At 44.8% G+C, this 19541-nt stretch overlaps 1 protein-coding gene and 1 long non-coding RNA gene across 3 annotated transcripts in view; one reads left to right on the top strand and one right to left on the bottom strand.

Annotated features, from left to right (window-relative positions):
- Window positions 1-19541, bottom strand: part of LOC149984020 (uncharacterized) — a 468468-nt gene that overhangs the window by 314833 nt on the left and 134094 nt on the right. The gene's annotated exons all lie outside the window — the stretch shown is intronic.
- Window positions 9180-19541, top strand: part of mast2 (microtubule associated serine/threonine kinase 2) — a 164947-nt gene continuing 154585 nt past the window's right edge. For both annotated transcript variants that reach the window (XM_036969242.2, XM_036969239.2), the window contains exon 1: window positions 9180-11319. In XM_036969242.2, the coding sequence (XP_036825137.2) occupies window positions 11281-11319 (39 nt within the window). In that variant the 5' untranslated portion in view covers window positions 9180-11280. The remainder of the gene's footprint in view (window positions 11320-19541) is intronic.

Here is a 19541-nt window from a genome sequence, read left to right as displayed (position 1 = left end):
AAGGTTTTCATCACCATTGACGTTTATTGCTTTGAACTGAACAAATACAGTATTTTATGGAAATGTTAAATGAGCCACATTTGAACACAAATTAAGGCCGGTCTACACACCACATGAGGGACAGAGTTTTACTGTGTGTGTGTAACGGTGTTCGTCTGTAGGAGGAGGAGAAGCGGACCAAAGCGCAGCGTGGTGGTTATTCATATTTTAATAAATCACTACACATGAACAAACTAACGAAAACAAGAAATGTGAGAACGCAAAACAGTCCTATCCTGTGACGACAAACACAGTGACAGGAACAATCACCCACAAACACACAGTGAAACCCAGGCTACCTAAGTATGATTCTCAATCAGAGACAACTAATGACACCTGCCTCTGATTGAGAACCATACTAGGCCGAAAACATAGAAATGCCCCAAAACATAGAAAAACAAACATAGACTGCCCACCCAACTCACGCCCTGACCATACTAAATAAATACAAAACAACAGAAATAGAGGTCAGAACGTGACAGTGTGGTTGCAAATGTATTTCTTGCACTTGACGCATGTGTACTGTCTCTTCCTGTACTTCTTGGGTCCACACACATCGCAGCGCTTCAGCTTGTTGCTACCGGCTGCAATCTAGAATGATGAAAACACTTAGTTCAGGAACATCTCACTCACTCACGTAGTTACAGCAGGCCAAGGTAGGAGCGTCAGACACACACACATGCAACAACATCACTCACACTTACTTCTGGTATTGGAGTTGTTGCTTCTGTGGGTCGGGCAGATGGGGCACCAGCCTTCTCCTCCTGAATCCTCTTCACGATGGCTGCAGATGCTGGGGTCCTATTTATATGTTGCCTCCTCTGGATTTGAGGTCTTACCAATGCCTTGCCAAGCTCCTCGAGAAAGAGCCGTCTCCTCTGGAGCTTTCCTCTGTTCCAATCTGGGTTCAACGCCATCCAGAGGACAAATGTGTTGTACGCCGAGATGTCCAAGATGTTGAAGAATATCAAGTGGCTAGAGTAGGGTTCTTCTTTTGCAGCTGTAGCCAGTCACCAGCTTGTCTAAATTGTTCACTCCTCGTATTTCACACCATTTTAAAGATGAACTTGTTGTAAATCCAGCCACAGTGTCCAATTTCAAAAAGGCTTTACGACGAAAGCACACCAAACGATTATGTTAGGTCAGTACCTAGTCACAGAAATACACAGCCATTATTCCAGCCAAAGAGAGGAGTCACAAAAAGCAGAAATAGAGATAAAATGACTCACTAACCTTTGATGATCTTCATCAGATGACACTCATAGGACTTCATGTTACACAATACATGTATGTTTTGTTCGATAAAGTTCATATTTATATCCAAAAATCTCAGTTTACATTGGCGCATTACGTTCAGTAGTTCCAAAACATCCGGTGATTTTGCAGAGAGCCACATCAATTTACAGAAATACTCATAATAAACATTGCTAAAAGATACAAGTGTTATGCATGTAATTTTAGATCCACTTCTCCTTAATGCAACCACTGTGTCAGATTTCAAAAAAGGTTTACCGGAAAAGCACCCCATGCAATAATCTGAGTACAGCGCTCAGACAACAAAACAAGCCATATAGATATCCGCCATGTTGTGGAGTCAACAAAGTCAGAAATAGCATTATAAATATTCACTTACCTTTGATGATCTTCATCAGAATGCACTCCTAGGAATCCCAGTTCCACAATAAATGTTTGATTAGTTCGATAAAGTCCATAATTTATCTCCTTTTTGTTTGCGCGTTAGTACACAATCCAAACTCACGACGTGCGGGCAAGTCCAGGTGAAAGTTCAGATGAAAGGTCATATTACAGTTCGTAGAAACATGTCAAACAAAGTATAGAATCAATCTTTAGGGTATTTTTAACATAAATCTTCAATAATGTTCCAACCGGAGAATTCCTATGTCTGTAGAAATGCGATGGAACGCAGCTACCCCTCACGTGAGCACGCGTGATCAGCTCATGCCACTCTGGCAGACCTCTGACTCATTCAGCTCCCATTCCCCCCTCCTTCACAGTAGAATCTTCAACCAAGGTTCTAAAGACTGTTGACATCTAGTGAAAGGAAGTGCAAAATGACCCCATAGACACTGTATATTCGATAGGCAATGACTTGAAAAACTACAAATGTCAGGTTTCCCACTTCCTGGTTGGATTTTTTTCTGCCATATGAGTTCTGTTATACTCACAGACATCATTCAAACAGTTTTAGAAACTTCAGTGTTTTCAACAACTGGGCCTGAGTAGCAGACAGTTTACTCTGGGCACCTTATTCATCCAAGCTACTCAGTACTGCCCCCCAGTCCCAAAGAAGTTAAGCTGCTCATCAACAGTAAAGTTGGGCCCAGGGTTGGAAAACAGGGGGGAGGTGGTCCACCCACTTGTCCCACACTGACCTGATTGCAGCTGGCTTGTGTCTCTGCCGCCGAGCTAGTCTGATGTCTCAGTTATCGAAGCAGATAATCCTGGAAATAATGTGGAAGTTTTCCAGAGACATTGTTGCTCAGAAATGTTCTCTGCCAGTTTCTGCATCCCACATGGATTCTGTGGATTCCCCATTGGATCTGAAAACCCCAGCAAGGATAATAACCTCAAAGTATGCAAGGCACACAGTGAAGGCACACAGTGGACCCGAACACCACGTATGAAAAATAAATGTGTAGGGGGCTGCACAGTGTGTACTCAATGAAAATGTGTTATTTTATGAGCCAAGGCCAATGAGTCTCAGGTTGAAAACATTATTCATTGTATCAGTTTTATTTTAGTAAACATTGAAAATGGGTCCCACAGACCCGAACTCCACACAAGGGTTAAGCCTCTCTTGGCAGGTCAGAGGGAAGTGGACGGCATTGTTGGATTAAGCCCTTCACTGCTTTCTCCAAGCTCTTCCTGAGTGCTGTACATTATTGTAGGTGGGTGCTCCATCTGAACTCTTTCCCCCTACTGTGCCTGTGCTGCTGGGGTATTGGCCAATGAGCATCCAATCTAAAGCCGTAGTCTCTATTCATGTCCTCCCCTTGTGTCTGTGAGCAGCAGGGAAGTTCAATTACAGCAGCAGACCAGGGAAGGACACGGGGAGGAGGCCTTTGGCCCGACACACTACAGCCAGCCTGGCCAGGCAGTCTGGCGTATGTTCCCTAAGATAAGTAGCTCCACTCCACTAGCTCTGGAATGGAGCTTCAAATGGGACAGACTGTGGTCAGAGGATTGCGAAATGAGAACAAGATCTAACTCTCCCTCTTGCTCTTCCCCTCCCTCCCTCCGTGGTTGGAGCTTGAGAAGCTTGAAGTAGTCCGCAGGCTTCCCAGCCAAAACAGTTCGGAAGAGCATATATTATTATATATTATATTATGACGACATTTTGTTTGCTTTGGTTGTTCAGGCACACTCAATTATTTTCTGGAGGGAAGCCGAAGTTCGGAGCCGAAGTCTACGCCCCTTCATCAGTGATTGGCAAAAAGTTATGACAGAGTTATCTTAAATTAATTCAGACTATTGTGAGGAAGTGTATACTGGCTACAGCATTTCAAAATGGACAAAACACTACTATTGCCGTTTTTTCCTTGTTTTTCAAGCGAAAGTCTTTTAAGGGAGTATGCGAGCACATTTGTTCGGTTTGGCTAGCCGAGTTCAGCTAGGCACCAGCCGAACTGAAGCATGGTGACTCCTTTAGTCAGAGTTTTCTTATCAGTCTTCTGACGATGGGGTTTATGTGATGGTTTCTCTGCCAGCTCTCTGTACTGCTGCTCTCTGTCCCGCTCTCTCTGCTAGAAGTGTGGCTTCCAGTCTTAGATTTGGGCTGGGTGTAACATTATAGCTCCTGTCTGAAGCACAGAGCATCTGTTTTCCTGCGCAGACGTGTTTCTGTGAGATATACAGTACCAGTATAAAGTTTGGACACACCTACTCATTCAGGGGGTTTTCTTTATGTTTGACTATTTTCTACATTGTAGAATAATAGTGAAGACATCAAAACAATGAAATAACACATAAGGACTCATGTAGTAACCAAAAAAGTGTTAAACAAATCACATTTTTTCAAAGTAGCCACCCTTTGCCTTGATGACAGCTTTGCACACTCTTGTTTAACACTTGTTTGGTCACTACATGATTCCATATGTGTTATTTTCTAGGTTTGATGTCTTCACTATTATTCTATAATGTAGAAAATAGTCAAAATAATGAAAAACCCTTGAATGAGTAGATGTGTCCAAACCTTTGACTGGTAATGTATATATATGCATATGATGGTGTGTAAAGACAGTAAATTAATAGAAAAGGTGTGTACAACAGTAGCTAAATTTCTTAAATGTCTGATTAATTTTAATTTTCCTGGTCACTTGTCCAGTGGTACATTTTTTAAACGGAAACCCTGGTGTCTGTCTGTCTGTCTGTCTGTCTGTCTGTCTGTCTACTATATTTTTTGGTGTGTGTGTATTTGTGCATACAGTACTACGGGGAGTTAGAGTATTTATGTACTGTGTGTGTGTGTGCGTACATAGCAGGTGCGTGTGGATAGTACGGGCACACGAAATCCTCCCTCGTTAAGTGGCCTGACTAAGGAGTGCTATAAAATGTTTACGAGACCCTCCGGACGGACAGGGGACAGGCTGAGCCATGAGAGGAAGTAACAGTACACTACGGTACCACGGCAGCATTACAGAAGATATCTATATTCATGAGGCCTCGTCTGCATAAATCAGGCCAACTCTACCGCCGCCATGGAGCGCTACGCTAACAGGCAGGCAAAAAATACACAGTGAGATAGCATAGCTAGCGCTTGTCTTGTCTCAGCTGGCCCTTGTCTCTAAACTCTTGTGTTATCTGTCAGCGGGTCCTGGTAATGGGGACGGAGATATGGAAAGAGAGAGATGGAGAGCGAGAGACAAAGGTCATGGTGGTGTGTTTGCACACTAGCTAGAATGCCAATGGGCGCCTGATCTGGAGTGGGAGGAGATAAGGGGGCTACTTTATAAGTATCCACTCTTCCTGGTCTGGTGGCTGGTGAATGTATGACCAGTGGAAAATAACTTACGGCTGAGTGAGGTCTGGGGCAGGGCTCTGTGTCTCTGACCCCTGATCCCTGACCTCTTAACCTGTGGGGTGGTAAATTATTATGCTAGCTCAACTGAACCTGTGGTTTTATAGTATATACTGTACAATATGGCATTTGTAACTTTCTGTGAAGACTAGAATGTATGGTAGAGGTCTTCACGGGTCCAAAGAGTTGGACCTGTTCTGAAATGGACCTGGTGCTTTCTGACCCAGACCCGATAGAGACCCGTTCCGAAAGGACTCGAGTACAACTAGACCCGTTCCGAATAGACCTGGTCCGATCAGAGTGTGGGAAGCAGCAGAAAAGTGAGCAAAAAAGTTTATTTTAAGGTACTTTAATAACCAGACCTGAAGCGTAAGAAGAGGGAGAGAGATATGCTGATTATCAGGCGGAGGAAGGGCCGTACTGTGAGCGAGTGACACGAGCAGTGAGGAGAGGGCGGGAGGGAGAGACAGCAACCAACCAAGCCGACTCGCGCTATGGTAGACTAATAGCTGCCATAGCTAGGATATAAATTGTTCAATATGACTACGTGGGTCCCCCAGGAGGCGCAGTGGTCTAGGGCACTGCATCGCAGCGCTAGCTGTGCCACCAGAGACTCTGGGTTCGCGCCCAGGCTCTGTCGCAGCCGGCCGCGACGGGGAGGTCCGGCCGCGATTGTGGTTGCAGTGCATGTGATTTCTCATCCTACAGTCACAAATAACAACAACAACTCCTTTCAGAATATTAAGTAACAGCCTACCTGTTGGCTCTTGGTTGTTGTAGCCTATCCTTCTCCTTTAACTTTTGATTCCGCCATTTTCCGTTGATTAGATAGATACTTACGTTTGCCACACACGGAGGCTCTATGACTGTAGCCAATTACCGCTTTGAAGCTACACGTGCCACGCTCCACTCTCGTGAAAAGCAAGGGCAGCAGTATAAATGATGAAATGTATCTCTCTGTGTCTACTGCAGCAGTCGCGTTCGGATCTGTACATGGGCCCTTCCGGACAAGTCAGTTAAAATTGCACATACCCGAGACCCGTGACAATCAAATCAAATCCGACCCGACCTGTGACATTATTTAGAATTCTGGATCTGGACCCGGATCAGGTTTCGGGTATTCAGGTACAGGTGGAGCCTTGAAGACCTCTACTGTATGGTACGTACACTATGTGTGTGATTGGATGAATCTAGGTGAAGTATAGTCATCTAAAAACCACATCAGGGTGTGATGCCTGCTAGCCTAGTCTGTCTCTATCTCTCTACGTCGCTATTCATTCTCTGTCTCTACCCCCATACTCCCTCTCCCCTCCTTCTCCCTTTCTCTCTTACATGGCTTGTGTGTTATTTCACGCAGAGGTCACTCGGCTTGTAGTGTGTCTCTTCTACATTCTCTTCTGCTCCCCTTCGCCTTTGACACACACACACACGCATGCACACACACACAGTGGGGCCTCCTTATTACGAGTGATACCCTGAGGAGAGGGGTTGTAGTGGAGTAGGTTGTGGGGTTGTCACCTCAAGGCTTGACAAATTCTTATTTGTAATGACGGCCTACCAGGGAACAGTGGGTTAACTGCCTTGTCCAGGGGCAGATCGACAGATTTTTACCTTGTCAGCTCGGGGATTCAATCCAGTAACCTTTTGGTTACTGACCCAACGGTCTAACCACTAGGCTACCTGCTGCCCCAAATGTATGTTACAGTATGTACTGTAACCCATGTTTACATGTAGAGTAGCATAGTGTAAAACTCACTATAGACACAGACATATTGGATAGACACCATACCTGGACCTATTGGTGCCAGAATTCCTTGACCCGCTCACTGATCCTTTCAAAAGGAACTGTGTACAACTGTTTCGTTTGAGCAATGGCAGTCAGGCTGATACTTTCCACATTGTGGAATGCCAGGTTGTCCTCTACAATTCTGGTCTGAATGTCTCTGTTTTATTGCATTGTCAGCAATGACCAATCCTACAATGGCATGCTCTTGGTCTTTACTGAGGAGCTTTTCTCTTCCCCCAGAAGGAGGAAGACATTGCGTCCTTTAGAGGAACAAAAATACATCGTATGTATTTGCGTTGGAACTGGTGAACTTGTTGATTCTTCACAAAAAAAATACAGTTTTACATCTTTATGTTTGAAGCCTGAAATGTGGAAAAAGGTTGCAAAGTTCAAGGGGGCCGAATACTTTCGCAATGCACTGTATCTCTACCTGAAAATACATGATCTAAGTGATTGATAGTTGGTATTCAGCAGTCATAGAAGTATGCCTTATTTACTTTGAAGAACTACAAAATAGTGATGTTGTCAGACAATCATAGGCAGCAGCTCTACAGAGATGAGAAGATGACTTGGAATGAAATAATACAATTATAAAATAAAACGCATGGAATACACACAACTTAAATATTTTATTAATGTAAAGTAATGTGAACAAATTATGCTTAATAAGTGATAAGCAGTACCATCATGGGACCTTTATTCATTGTTTTGCTCTGTGTTGTTACAGCATTCAACCCACATAATGAATGCATAGTGCATTTAATGTTTAAAAAACAAAAACAAAATTGAAAATGGTGATTATAAAAAAAAAGAAAATCGAACCCCGAAACCAAACCGACCTCAAAAAGCACTAATCACTCAGAATTAGGTATTTGAGGAACACCTTGATTCCATAAACCATTCTGAGTTAAGAACACCATCCTAATATTGAGTTGCACAATGCACCCTCTTTTCCCCTCATAACAGCCTCAGTTCGTTGGGGCATGGACTCTACAAGGTGTCAAAAGTGTTTCACAGGGATGCTGGCCCATGTTGACTCCAATGCTTCCCAGAGTTGTGTCAAGTTGGCTGGATGTCTTTTGGGTGGTGAACCATTCTTGATACACACGGGAAACTGTTGAGCGTGAAAAACCCAGGAGCGTTGCAGTTCTTGACACACTCAAACCGGTGCGCCTGGCACCTACTACCATACCCCATTCAAAGGGACTTAAATCATTTGTCTTGACCATTCACCCTCTTAATGACACACAGACACAATCTATGTCTCAATTGTCTCAAGGCTTAAAAGTAATTCTTTAACCTGTCTCTTCCCCTTCATCTACACTGATTGAAGTGGATTTAACAAGTCGTTCCACTTCATGATTGTGTCCCACTTGTTGTTGATTCTTCACAAAAAAATACAGTTTTATATCTTTATGTTTGAAGCCTGAAATGTGGCAGAAGGTCGCAAAGTTCAAGGGGGCCGAATACTTTCGCAAGGCACTGTACATATCCACCTCAATTACCTCGTGGATTCGAGGATTCGTTACTAGTACTGGTACCCTGTGCATATAGTTAAATAAAGGTCAAATAAAAAATATAGCCAAGTTATTCATTGTGTATTTATTCCCCATGTTATTATTTGTCTATATGAGTAAGCATTTCACTGTCAGTCTACACTTGTGGTTTACGAAGCATAACATTTGATTTAATTTGACTCTTCTCGTTCCTTCTCTTCCCCTACACCTCCCTTCACTCCCCTCCCTTCATCTACTGCCTTCCCGTCCCCCCTTTGTTGGTGTTGAAAGAAAACAACACTGATGGTAAATATCTTTGTAAATCTTTAAAAAGTGTTGAAAACAACCAGAATAGTGTATTGCTAGCTGAATGGAAGACTTTGCTTGATTCTGGGATTTGGAGGGATTATTCAAAGGAAAGAAGAAAATGAGAGAGAATTAAGCTTTAGAGGAGAAACAGTAGCTTGCTGTTAATGACACAGTGGAGACTGACTTTGTTCAAATATTGTTGATAAATTATTAATCAGCCTACTGTCAGATCAGAGCACTCATGATTAATTCATTGTAATGCAATAATGCCTCAGCACGGACCAGTGACTAATATGTATATGTGTGTGTTCTCCTGTGTATGCCATATGTGTGTTCAAACGCAGCCCCTTGTTTCGATGAGAGAACAGAGCTGTGGCGAATGAGGGGTGGACAGAAAGCGAGGCGGAGCTTTTTTCCCTCCTGCATTCATTCTATGTAAATTCACTGCCGACTGCTTGTGTGTGATTGGCTGGCTCCCCGAACAGTTCTTCTGACGAACGAGAGAGGACGCGAGAGTAGACGAAGGGAGGGAGAGAGAGAGAGAGAGAGGGAAAGAGAGCGAGAGAGAGAGGGAAAGAGAGCGAGATCCCACACTCTAAAGGAAAGATCGGGGGAGGTGCAGGAGCATGTGAGTGCATTGACACATACAGGAACACAGAGAGAGAAACGGAAACAGAGAGAGGAAGAGAAACAGCCAGGGACAATGCCAGAGAGAACCTCTCGCTGCTCCGTAGACCCTGTTGATAAAGGTGCGTTGTTACCAAAAACGTGAGCCCATCTGCCTCCCCAAGACCACCTGCACTGGGAGACCACCTGCCACAAACCACCCTGGGGACAACTGATGCCAAAGGACCAGAGAAGAGACAGAGAGAATAGTGCCTTTTGGTTGTAGCAGCATTCCAGTAAAGAACCTCGTCAACCAACAGACACATCTGGGTTCTCTTTAAGGAAAGACAGGATGAGAAGAGACTGACATCCTCTCCTTTTATCACTCCCAGCTGCGATGGATCCCCCTGTGCATTACGCCGAGCACACAGACTTGAACCTGGGAGAGGTGCATGTGCGGAGAGAGAACAAGAGAGAAATGAAGAGATGACTGCTGCATATGACAGGCATTCCTATCTTTTGTGTGTTGGGGCCAACATTGCAATCTGCTGCAGGTGCCTCCTGCCTCCTCCCTCTGCTCTTCCTTGTTCTGCTCTGAGGGAATGGCTCTGCTGGTCTGAGTAGAGATAAGAGGTGCTGGCCTTTTCCTTTCTACGGTTTGTAGGCTGCTGCTCTGCTGTTTCTAGAGTGCTGTGTGTTGTTCACAATACTTATTCTGCCTTTTCTCCATCTCGGGCAGTCCAAGTGGAACGTCTATTACAGAGAGAAAGAGAGAGCACACAGTCTAGCCTTGAAGCTGTGTAGATGCTTGGAAGCTCACTGCCCACTGTGCTGGACTGGAGTTGGACTCACTCATCAATACTGCGCTCAAAAAAAAACAACCTTGAAAGCAGAAAGCACCTTGTTCTTCAGACTGTTTGTTCTGAGGGGGTTAGAAGCCTTGTATGTATGTGTGTGAAACAAACAATCCACCCCGAGGAGTGTACGTGTGAGAGTATTGTGTGCGTTTACAGTCTTTTTCTAATTAAGCTGGCAGACTGCAGTGAGACGGACGATCAGCCTGGGCGCCTCTTTCTCTCCCTCTTCCCACTTAGGCCCCATTGTGATCATTAATGTCTGTTGCAAACTGCCCATGAATTATGGAGTAGTGAAGTCTCCATAGAAGTAGTGACTGTGGGGAACAGATAGACGGACAGAAGGACGGTCAGCGAAAGAGTGAAATAGAGAAGAGGGGGGGTATAGAAAACAGATAGTTGTAAGCTCCAACTGAACATGTTCTCTCTACTGAGCACAGACTCAGTGGAGGTGTGTGAGAGAGCGAGAGAGAGAGAGAGAGAGAGGGAGTTGTGTGCCCTTCGTTGAGCAGATGAATGAGAGAGGAGCTTAGAGACAACACGTGATTCACAGAAAGAGAACTAGAGGGAGGACGAGAGAAGCAAGCTCGCATACCACTATCAACCTAGTTACATCGGCGCTGCACCGGCTGCACCGACAGGCAACGATGTAGCGTGGCCTCATTGAGAAGAACGGAGAACAACCACTGCTGCTGAGCCTTTCATTTTCAGGGGGAATCTTTTGAAAGTCACCATACAGTGTTTATCAGGGAGGGACACCACCTAAGCAATTCTAGAAATCAAAAGGGGGACTGTTTAGCGTGTTGCACCGACCAGCAGAAGCCTCAAGACTGCCGAGGCATGAGGCAAGCAGACCGTCTGAAAGAGAGGAGAGGTATTTCTTCCCTCTATGGACGGTGACACATCTAGTTCCCAGAGTAAGGTCCGAATGAATCCTGCTGGACCAGAGGAGCGAGGGAAAGAACTATGAGCTAAGTCACCCTCAGTGATCGACCCCTGAAAGGTGCCTGCTCACCACCCCCATCCTGGCGCAGAGGACCATCTCTCGATCTGTACCCCAACCCCAGAAGAAAGAGTGTTTCTGTACCCCTAAAGGAGGGGTGAAACTGTCTGGATAGAGACTCTACTGTTTGACTGTACAGCAGCAGGAACATGGATGACTCCAGCATTCTGAGACGCAGGGGTCTACAGGTAAGATGTGTCCCCGACCGACCACCAAAACATCAACAAGCACCCCTCACACCCACATGCGACCAGAGTGTCGGTTTGTTGCGTTCGTGTACTGACCCCGGGCATTGCGTAGGCTATTCAGTATGTATTACCTTCTCTCCTTGGTACTACTGTGCTGTCGGAGTGCTGACTACTTGTTATCAGTCATAGTGTGTGCTTCCTGGAAGTGGCTGTGGTTGTGTTTAATATCAGTGATACTGTGCGTCGCGATCACTCTGCTTGATGCAGACGGGCAGAAACAGTAGAGGGAGGCCACGGCGACAGCAGCCAGTGGTGTCAGCATTATTCACTCGCCAAATCTACAACAGCACAAACCCCTGGCAGAGAGGAGCTTCACAGACCAGCCCCAGAATCAGGAGTGAATTAGCCAAGAATATCCTTCTCCACCAGGCAACCCTCAATCCATCTACAGCTCAATTCATAGAGTGGACTAGACTGTACAGTCCGTGGTAATACTACTCATAGTACACTATGTGGTGCTAATTCTTTAGCATTCTTCAATGAAGGATGAAAGCAGGTAGAATGAGGGTATTGGCTGAACTGACCTGGGCTGAATAGGTTCAGTCCTGGATAAGTTTAATGTCCAGAGCCTTACTGTACCTCTCATTTTGAGTTGGCCTACATATTCTGCCAAGTAACGGACTTGTTTAGTTTATACGGAGGATTCATACAGTCCACAACAAACCCATATACTTTCTCTCTGTACTATGATTGTGCTGACTGTCCATATACTGGCTTAGGCCATGTCTCCAGGCCGTGTGTGTGTGAAGCTGGCTCTGGTGTGACCTGGCTCTGCCCTGCAGTGACAGGGATGCCTGTCTCAGCTGTCCAACCCTGCTGAAGTCATGCTCTCTGCCATGCAGTGACACACACACACACACACACACACACACACACAAACACTTTCTTACTTCATATCACACACACAGAGACAGACACTCTATCCAGTGCTGTTTTCATCCAGCAGTAGGTTAGTTGTGTAACATCTTCCTCAAACCCTGACTGGCCGTTGAAATAGCTGCAGGCTGATGTCGAGCAGAGATTTTTAATGTGAGACAGTGTCTTTAAAGGAACTAGTCGGATCACTCTTTACAGCATGTCATAGTGGGACATTCTGATGTCGTAACAGAAAACAGGGTGGTCTGGTTAACCATAGGGTAACCTGACTCTGTCTGCTTAAAGAAAGTGATGTGTAATAAAGAGGACTGGACAGCAGAGTGTCTCAGTGAGGCCTGTGTAAAAGCAGCCTGATATTTAAGAGGACATACAGTATTTCTTAATGGGCCACAGATTGCGGGATGGGTCACTCCCTGGGTTGCAGTTGGAAACGGATTGATCTGAAAAGAGGACCTCAGCTCAGACTATTTCATTTTGTGTGTGAGTGGAATATGTGCCTTGGGTTCTTTCTGTGAATGTGCCAGATTTTGTTTATGTTTCATGGTGCATTTGTGAGTAACTTTGTGTGCGTTTGTAGACACTCTAATGTACTTGTCCTCTTGCTCAGTTGTGCACTGGGGCCTCCCACTCCTCTTTCTAGTCTGGTTAGAGCCAGTTTGCAGTGTTCTGTGAAGGGAGTATTACACAGCGTTGTACAAGATCTTCAGTTTCTTGCCAATTTCTCGCATTGAATAGCCTTCATTTCTCAGAACAAGAATAGACTGACGAGTTTCAGAAGAAAGGTCATTGTTTCTGGCCATCAAACCCACAAATTCTGATGCTCCAGATACTCAACTAGTCTAAAGGCCAGTTTTATTACTTCCTTAATCAGCGCAACAGTTTTCAGCTGTGCTAACATAATTGCAAGAGGGTTTTCTAATGATCAAGTAGCCTTTTAAAATGATAAACCTGGATTAGATAACACAACATGCCATTGGAACGTGCAATGGTTGCTTTATAGTGGGCCTCTGTAGATATTCCATTCAAAATCAGCCATTTCCCGCTACAATAGTCATTTACAACATTAACAATGTCTACACTGTATTTCTGGCAGGCATATTCACGGTCCTTTACAACTTTCAATTTTATGTTATTTTAATGGACAATTTTTTTTGCTTTTCTTTAAAAAACAAGGACTTTCCTAAGTGACGCCAAACTTTTGAACGGTAGGGCTGTAACCCAAACTAAGGGCGAGGTGTAAACCTCTAATAAATACACGGGACGAGACGCGTGATTACAAGTGCACACTAACACGGTAACGCCAAAGCCGATTGACCAGAGCACAGGTACTCACAAGACCAGCAGACATGGAACAATAACCAACAAGGACAATGGGGAACAGAGGGCACATATGTACACATACTAAATCAGGGGGAATGGGAACCAGGTGTGCGTAATGAAACAAGACAGTCCGGGGTTGGTGGTAACAATCCAGTTCAGTGACGCCTTGAAGGCCGGTGACGTAGACCCCTGGAGCTGGTGAACGGAATGAGCAGCATTACCCGGGGGAATCCGTGACATAGAGCATGTCACTTGTTTACAATGTGCAAGGAAACTGGAGTGCTCGGAGTAGATATGTACAGTGCCTTCACCCCTTGACTTTTTCCACATTTTGTTGTTACAGACTGAATTTAAAATGGATTAACTTGAGATGTGTGTAGGCCAGTGACAAAACAAACACACCTTAATGTCAAGTAAAAAATGAAAAGCTGAAGTGTCTTGAGTCGAGTATTCAACCCCTTTGTTATGGCAAGTCCAAATAAGTTCAGTAGCAAAAATGTGCTTAACAAGACATAATGAGTTAGGTGGACTTTTGAATGACTACCTCATCTCTGTACCCCACACATACAACTATCTGTACAGTCCCTCAGTCGAGCAGTGAATTACAAACACAGATTCAACCACAAAGAGGAGAGAGGTTTTCCAATGCCTCGCAAAGAAGGGCACCTATTGGTAGATGGGTAAAAAATATAAAAAAGCAGACAGTGAAAATCCCCTTGACCATCGTGAAGTTATTCATTCATTTTCTCCGAATCCAGCAATTAAACTCTGTAATTGGGCTAAAGTCACCATTGGCCTCATTGTGAAATCCCCGAGCGCTTTCCTTCCTCTCCGGCAACTGAGTTAGAAAGGGCGCCTGTATCTTTGTAGTGACTCTACTACCTGTTCACCCGCAGCTGTGGGTGAACAGGTAGTACAGGAGGGTACTGCTTGTCATCGACAAGGATTAGGATGTGTTTTATGATAAAAAGTCACGGAATAGAGCTAAGCACAGGCAAAATCCTAGAGGAAAACCTGGTTCAGTCTGCTCTCCAACAGATACTGGGGGAGAAATTCACCTTTCGGCAGGACAATAACCTGAAAACCAAGGCCAAATATACACTGGAGTTGCTTACCGAGACAGCATTGAATGTTTCTCCCACTTTAAACATCTTCCACTTTGATATTACAGAGTATTTTGTTTAGACCAAAAATGATAATTACATCAATTTTAATCCCACTTTGTAATACAACAAAATGTAGAAAAAGTCAAGGGGTGTGAAAACTGTCTGAACTGTATAGGGGCCCTGCATAGGGGTAAGCTGACGATGCATCAGGATATATGATAAACAGAGGAGCAGCAGCATGTATGATGATTGTATGTGAGTGTGTGTGCATGCGCGTGTGTCAGTATGGATGTGAGTGTTATGTGTGTGTGTGTGAGCAAATTAAGTGTGAGTGCGTGTGCATGGAGTCATGTGCATAAATAAAAGGTTCAATGCAGATTGTCTGTGTGTCCATTTTGTTAGCTATTTAGCAGTTTTATAGTTTAAGCAGTTTTATGGATAGAAGTTGTTCGGGATCCTGTTGGTGTTAGACTTGTTGCTCCAGTACCGCTTGCGGTGTGGAAACAGAGAGAGCAGTCTATGGCTTGGGTTGCTGGAGTCTTTAACAGTTTACCAGAGGCATTCCTGGATGGTCCTGGATGGTGCAACTGTAACTTTTTTTAACATTTGAGGGCCGATGACAAATCTTTTCTACCTCCTGAGGGGGAAGAGGCACGGTCGCACCTTCTTTATGACTGTGTGTGTGTGGACCATTTTAAGTCCTTAGTGATTTGGTTGGGGGCGTGCTTGCCTGCCTCGTTTCCCCATGTTGAGGGTCAGCGTGGGGACAGTAATGTTGCCTACCCTCAGCACCTGGATTTGTCCAGTCAGGACGTGTTCAGTCCCATGGCCCCAAGCTTGGTGATGAGCTTGGAGGGTACGATATCAGCTGATGTACGAAGGGCTATATAAATACATTTGATTTGATTTGATACGATGGTGTTGAACGCCGAACTGTAGTCAATGAACAGCATTCTCACGTAGGTATTCCTCTTATCTGCGTTGGTGAGGGCAGTGTGGAGTGCAGTTGAGATTGTGTCGTGTATGGATCTGTTGGGGTGGTAAACAAATTATAGTGCGCCTGGGATGTCTGGGATGATGGAGTTGATGTGTGCCATAACCAGCCTTTCAAAGCACTTCATGATGAATGATGTGAGTGCTACAGGGTGGTAGTCATTGTGGTAGGTAGCCACAGAGTTCTTGGGGACGGGAGGAATGATGGTGGTCAGACTTGGCGGTTACGGACTGGGACAAGGAGAGGTTGTAAATGACCGTGAATATGCCTGCCAGCTTGCTCATTCTCGGAGGACGTGCCCTGGAATACCTTCCGGCCCCGCGGCCTTGCGCGTGTTGACCCAGTTAAAAACCTTACTCACTTCAGCCAACGTGTGTGTTTTTTTGTTAATGCGTGAGAATATGTGTCCGCTGGCCCGTGTGCAGACAGACAAAGGGTCAGGTGTGTGTGTGTGTGTGTGTGTGTGTGAGAGAGACAGCGAGAGACTAGGCCCACTGTTGGATAAAGCAGTACTGAGCTTTGACTGCATGAGTGTTTTGTCTGGCCAGTGGACTGTGTGTGCTGGCTGGGGGAAGGGTTGTTTTGTTTCTCCAAATCCTCTGTGTGGCTGGATGCCTACACGGCACTGTACGGCTGGACGGCAGAGACAACACTATCAGCTCCCACCCCGGAAACACACACACACACACATACACACAGCGTTCATACCCCTGGGGTGACTTCCAATAGTGTAGGTAGATGGACTTCAACAAAGAGAAGACACATGACTTGTTGTTAATCTCAGTGTATGCTCCTCAAAACCTCAGAACATCTACTGTATCCCTTTGGAGTAGACATTCAAATGGGCCTGGGGTGGGAGGTCAAATAGGGGCGTTACCCTGGTAGGACTGTGTGACAGTCGAAATGCACTGGCTGAGCGGTGACTCATTTGGTCTACGGGACTAATACATCTACACACACACAGGTGCCGGTACACACCTGCTGGCAGTCCGTTTCCATTCCAAATGGCTGTCATGTGATTTCTCTAATGGTCCCAGATCTGCCATACTGGGCTGTTAGAATGGCTCACTCTGATGTACACAAACACTTCACTAACGTCTTTATTATGCAGTCGTGTCTGGGTATTTCGGTTGGAGAACGGCACTCCTTTTCACACTTTTGAATATTTTGTTTGTTTGAAGAGAAGACTTGGTTTGGAGAGTACCTGAAACGTACAGTAAGATAGGAGTCAAGTTAATGTTCGCTAAGCCCCGCCCCAGAGTTTTGGGCAACCTATCGCAGCGCTCTGATGGATAACAAATGAGTCTGACACCTCGGACAAGCAGCATTTTTATTTTTATTTCACCTTTATTTAACTAGGCAAGGCAGTTATGAACAAATTCTTATTTACAGTGACGGCCTACCCCAGCCAAATTTGGGCGACGCTGGGCCAATTGTGTGCCGTCCTATGGGACTCCCAATCATGGCCGGTTGTGATACAGCCTGGAATCGAACCAGAGTCTGTAATGACACCTCTTGCACTGAGATGCAGTGCCTTAGATAACTGCGCCACTCGGAAGCTATGCAGGGTTTTTTTCTGCATACAAAAGTATTGAATGGGCGGCCTACAGCATGTCCAGACATTGTAATAAAAATAATAATACAAATATATTTAAAGAAATATAATTTCCAGATGGGGCGGCAGGGTAGCCTAGTGGTTAGAGCGTTGGACTAGTAACCAAACCCCCGAGCTGACAAGGTACCAATCTGTCGTTCTGCCCCTGAACAGGCAGTTAACCCACTGTTCCCAGGCTGTCATTGAAAATAAGAATTTGTTCTTAACTGACTTGCCTGGTTAAATAAAGGTGGAAAAACATTTTCAGTGTAAACTTATATGACTAAAACCAGATGTAAAGTATGTAGAAAAGATCATGGACTTATTATATTTTTTAAATAGGATCATCTTTGAGAACTAACAATCACCAAAATAAAAGTTAGACAGTGACATTTTAGGTCGGCTACTGCACTATTTGCCACGCCCAAGGTCACGGCCCCACCACACCTACTACCTAAGCCCCATTTTGATCCAGAAAACAATGTTTTCATTTAAAAAAGTAAATGTTTAAATGGCTAAATAATTTAACAGTACCCCAGGGGTATTTGCAACTATGATACCTGAAATACAGAGTATCCGGAATTTTGTAAATGTTTTATTATCAGAAATTATACTGTTGTTGCATTGTTTGTTAGATAGCTCTCATTGAATACGTTGCTAACGCTAGCTAAGTAGCTATACATAGTTATTATAACTTGTTTTCTACAAAGCCATGTTAGTTAGCTAAGTTGGCTGTATAATACATATAACTCATCTGATGTCGACATACCTGAGAGTCTCCTTCCTGGTCTGCAAAGGGTAGTCTGTGTTTAATTTCATTGTGCATTAAAAACACAGTTTGAGATCATTGTGAAGGGTTTTCTCCAGTGGTTTGAAAGGGGAATTGGGCTTCCCTGGAAATTGTTGACCGAGGTTGCAACAGTAACCAAGGGAGGGGGCAGGGTTTAGCGAAGGGTCATACTTGGATCCTTTTTCTGTTTCCGTCAGGCAAAAGGGTTAACAATTAAAACAGAGAGGGGTTGAGTATTGTCCATGCCTTTTTGTTTTGGCTGCATATTTCCTCCTTTGTCTAGACAGACAGACAAATAGATGGAGAGTCAGACAGAGAGGTTGATCAGCAGAAAGCTTCAAAGTGTCAATGTGAGCTCAGGTGCGGAGAGAGAGGAGGAGGAGGAGGAGGAGGCTGGGAGGGGAAGTGGGGAGTGCCACGGGGCATCTTACTCTTCTGACGGTGCTGACAGGGCAGGCTGGTAAATGGTTATCCTGCTTCACTGGGTTGGTAGGCGAGGACACGGGGGGTGGTAGGGGGAATTGTACCTGCAGAGTGGAGGGAATGAGAAGGGGAGGGAGGGAGTGAAGGGGAGCTGGGAGGCAGAGGTGGAGAGATAGAAGATGGAAAGGAGAGGAGGTGAGAGCAAGGGGGTTGTTGCATTGCGGAGTTGGCTGACTGAATGACTGAAGGCAGCACTTGAGCCCTGTTAAGGCTGGCATGTAGGCTAACGGTTAACACATTCATCTGTACAAACAATAGTACGCAAGTAGAAACACCATGGGACCACGCAGCCGTCATACCACTCGCGAAATGTCCTCTGGTCTGATGAAACAAAAATAGAACTGTTTGGCCATAATGACCATTGTTATGTTTGGAGGGAAAAGGGGGAGGTTTGCAAGCCAAAGAACACCATCCCAACTGTGAAGCACGGGGTGGCAGCATAATGTTGTGGGGGTGCATTGCTGCAGGAAGGACTGGTGCACTTCACAAAATAGATGGCATCATGTGGAATGAAAATTATGTGGATATCTTAAAGCAACATCTCAAGACATCAGTCATGATGTTAAAGCTTGGTCTCAGCTGGGTAAAGTTGAAGCAAAATTGCTTAAGGACAACTAAGTCAAGGTGTTAGAGTGGCCAACACAAAGCCCTGACCTCATCCCATAGAAAATGTGTGGGCAGAACTGAAAAAGTGTGTGCGAGCAAGGAGGCCTACAAACCTAACCCAGTTACACCAGCTCTGTCAGGAGGAATGGGACAAAATTCACCCAAATTATAGTGGGAAGCTTGTGGAAGGTTACACAAAACATTTGACCCAAGTTAAACAATTTAAAGGCAATGCTACCAAATACTAATAGATTGTATGTAAACTTCTGACCCACTGGGAATGTGATGAAAGAAATCAAAGCTTAAATAAATCATTCTCTCTACTGTTATTCTGACATTTCACATTCTCTAAACAGGGAATTCTTACTAGGATTAAATGTCAGGAATTGTGAA

Source organism: Oncorhynchus mykiss, chromosome 4 (genome assembly GCF_057628025.1).
Source record: "Oncorhynchus mykiss isolate SJ-2025 chromosome 4, ASM5762802v1, whole genome shotgun sequence".
NCBI classification, from domain to species: domain Eukaryota; kingdom Metazoa; phylum Chordata; class Actinopteri; order Salmoniformes; family Salmonidae; genus Oncorhynchus; species Oncorhynchus mykiss.
The sequence above is the reverse complement of the archived record's forward strand: the minus strand, read 5'-3'. Positions and strand labels throughout refer to the sequence as shown.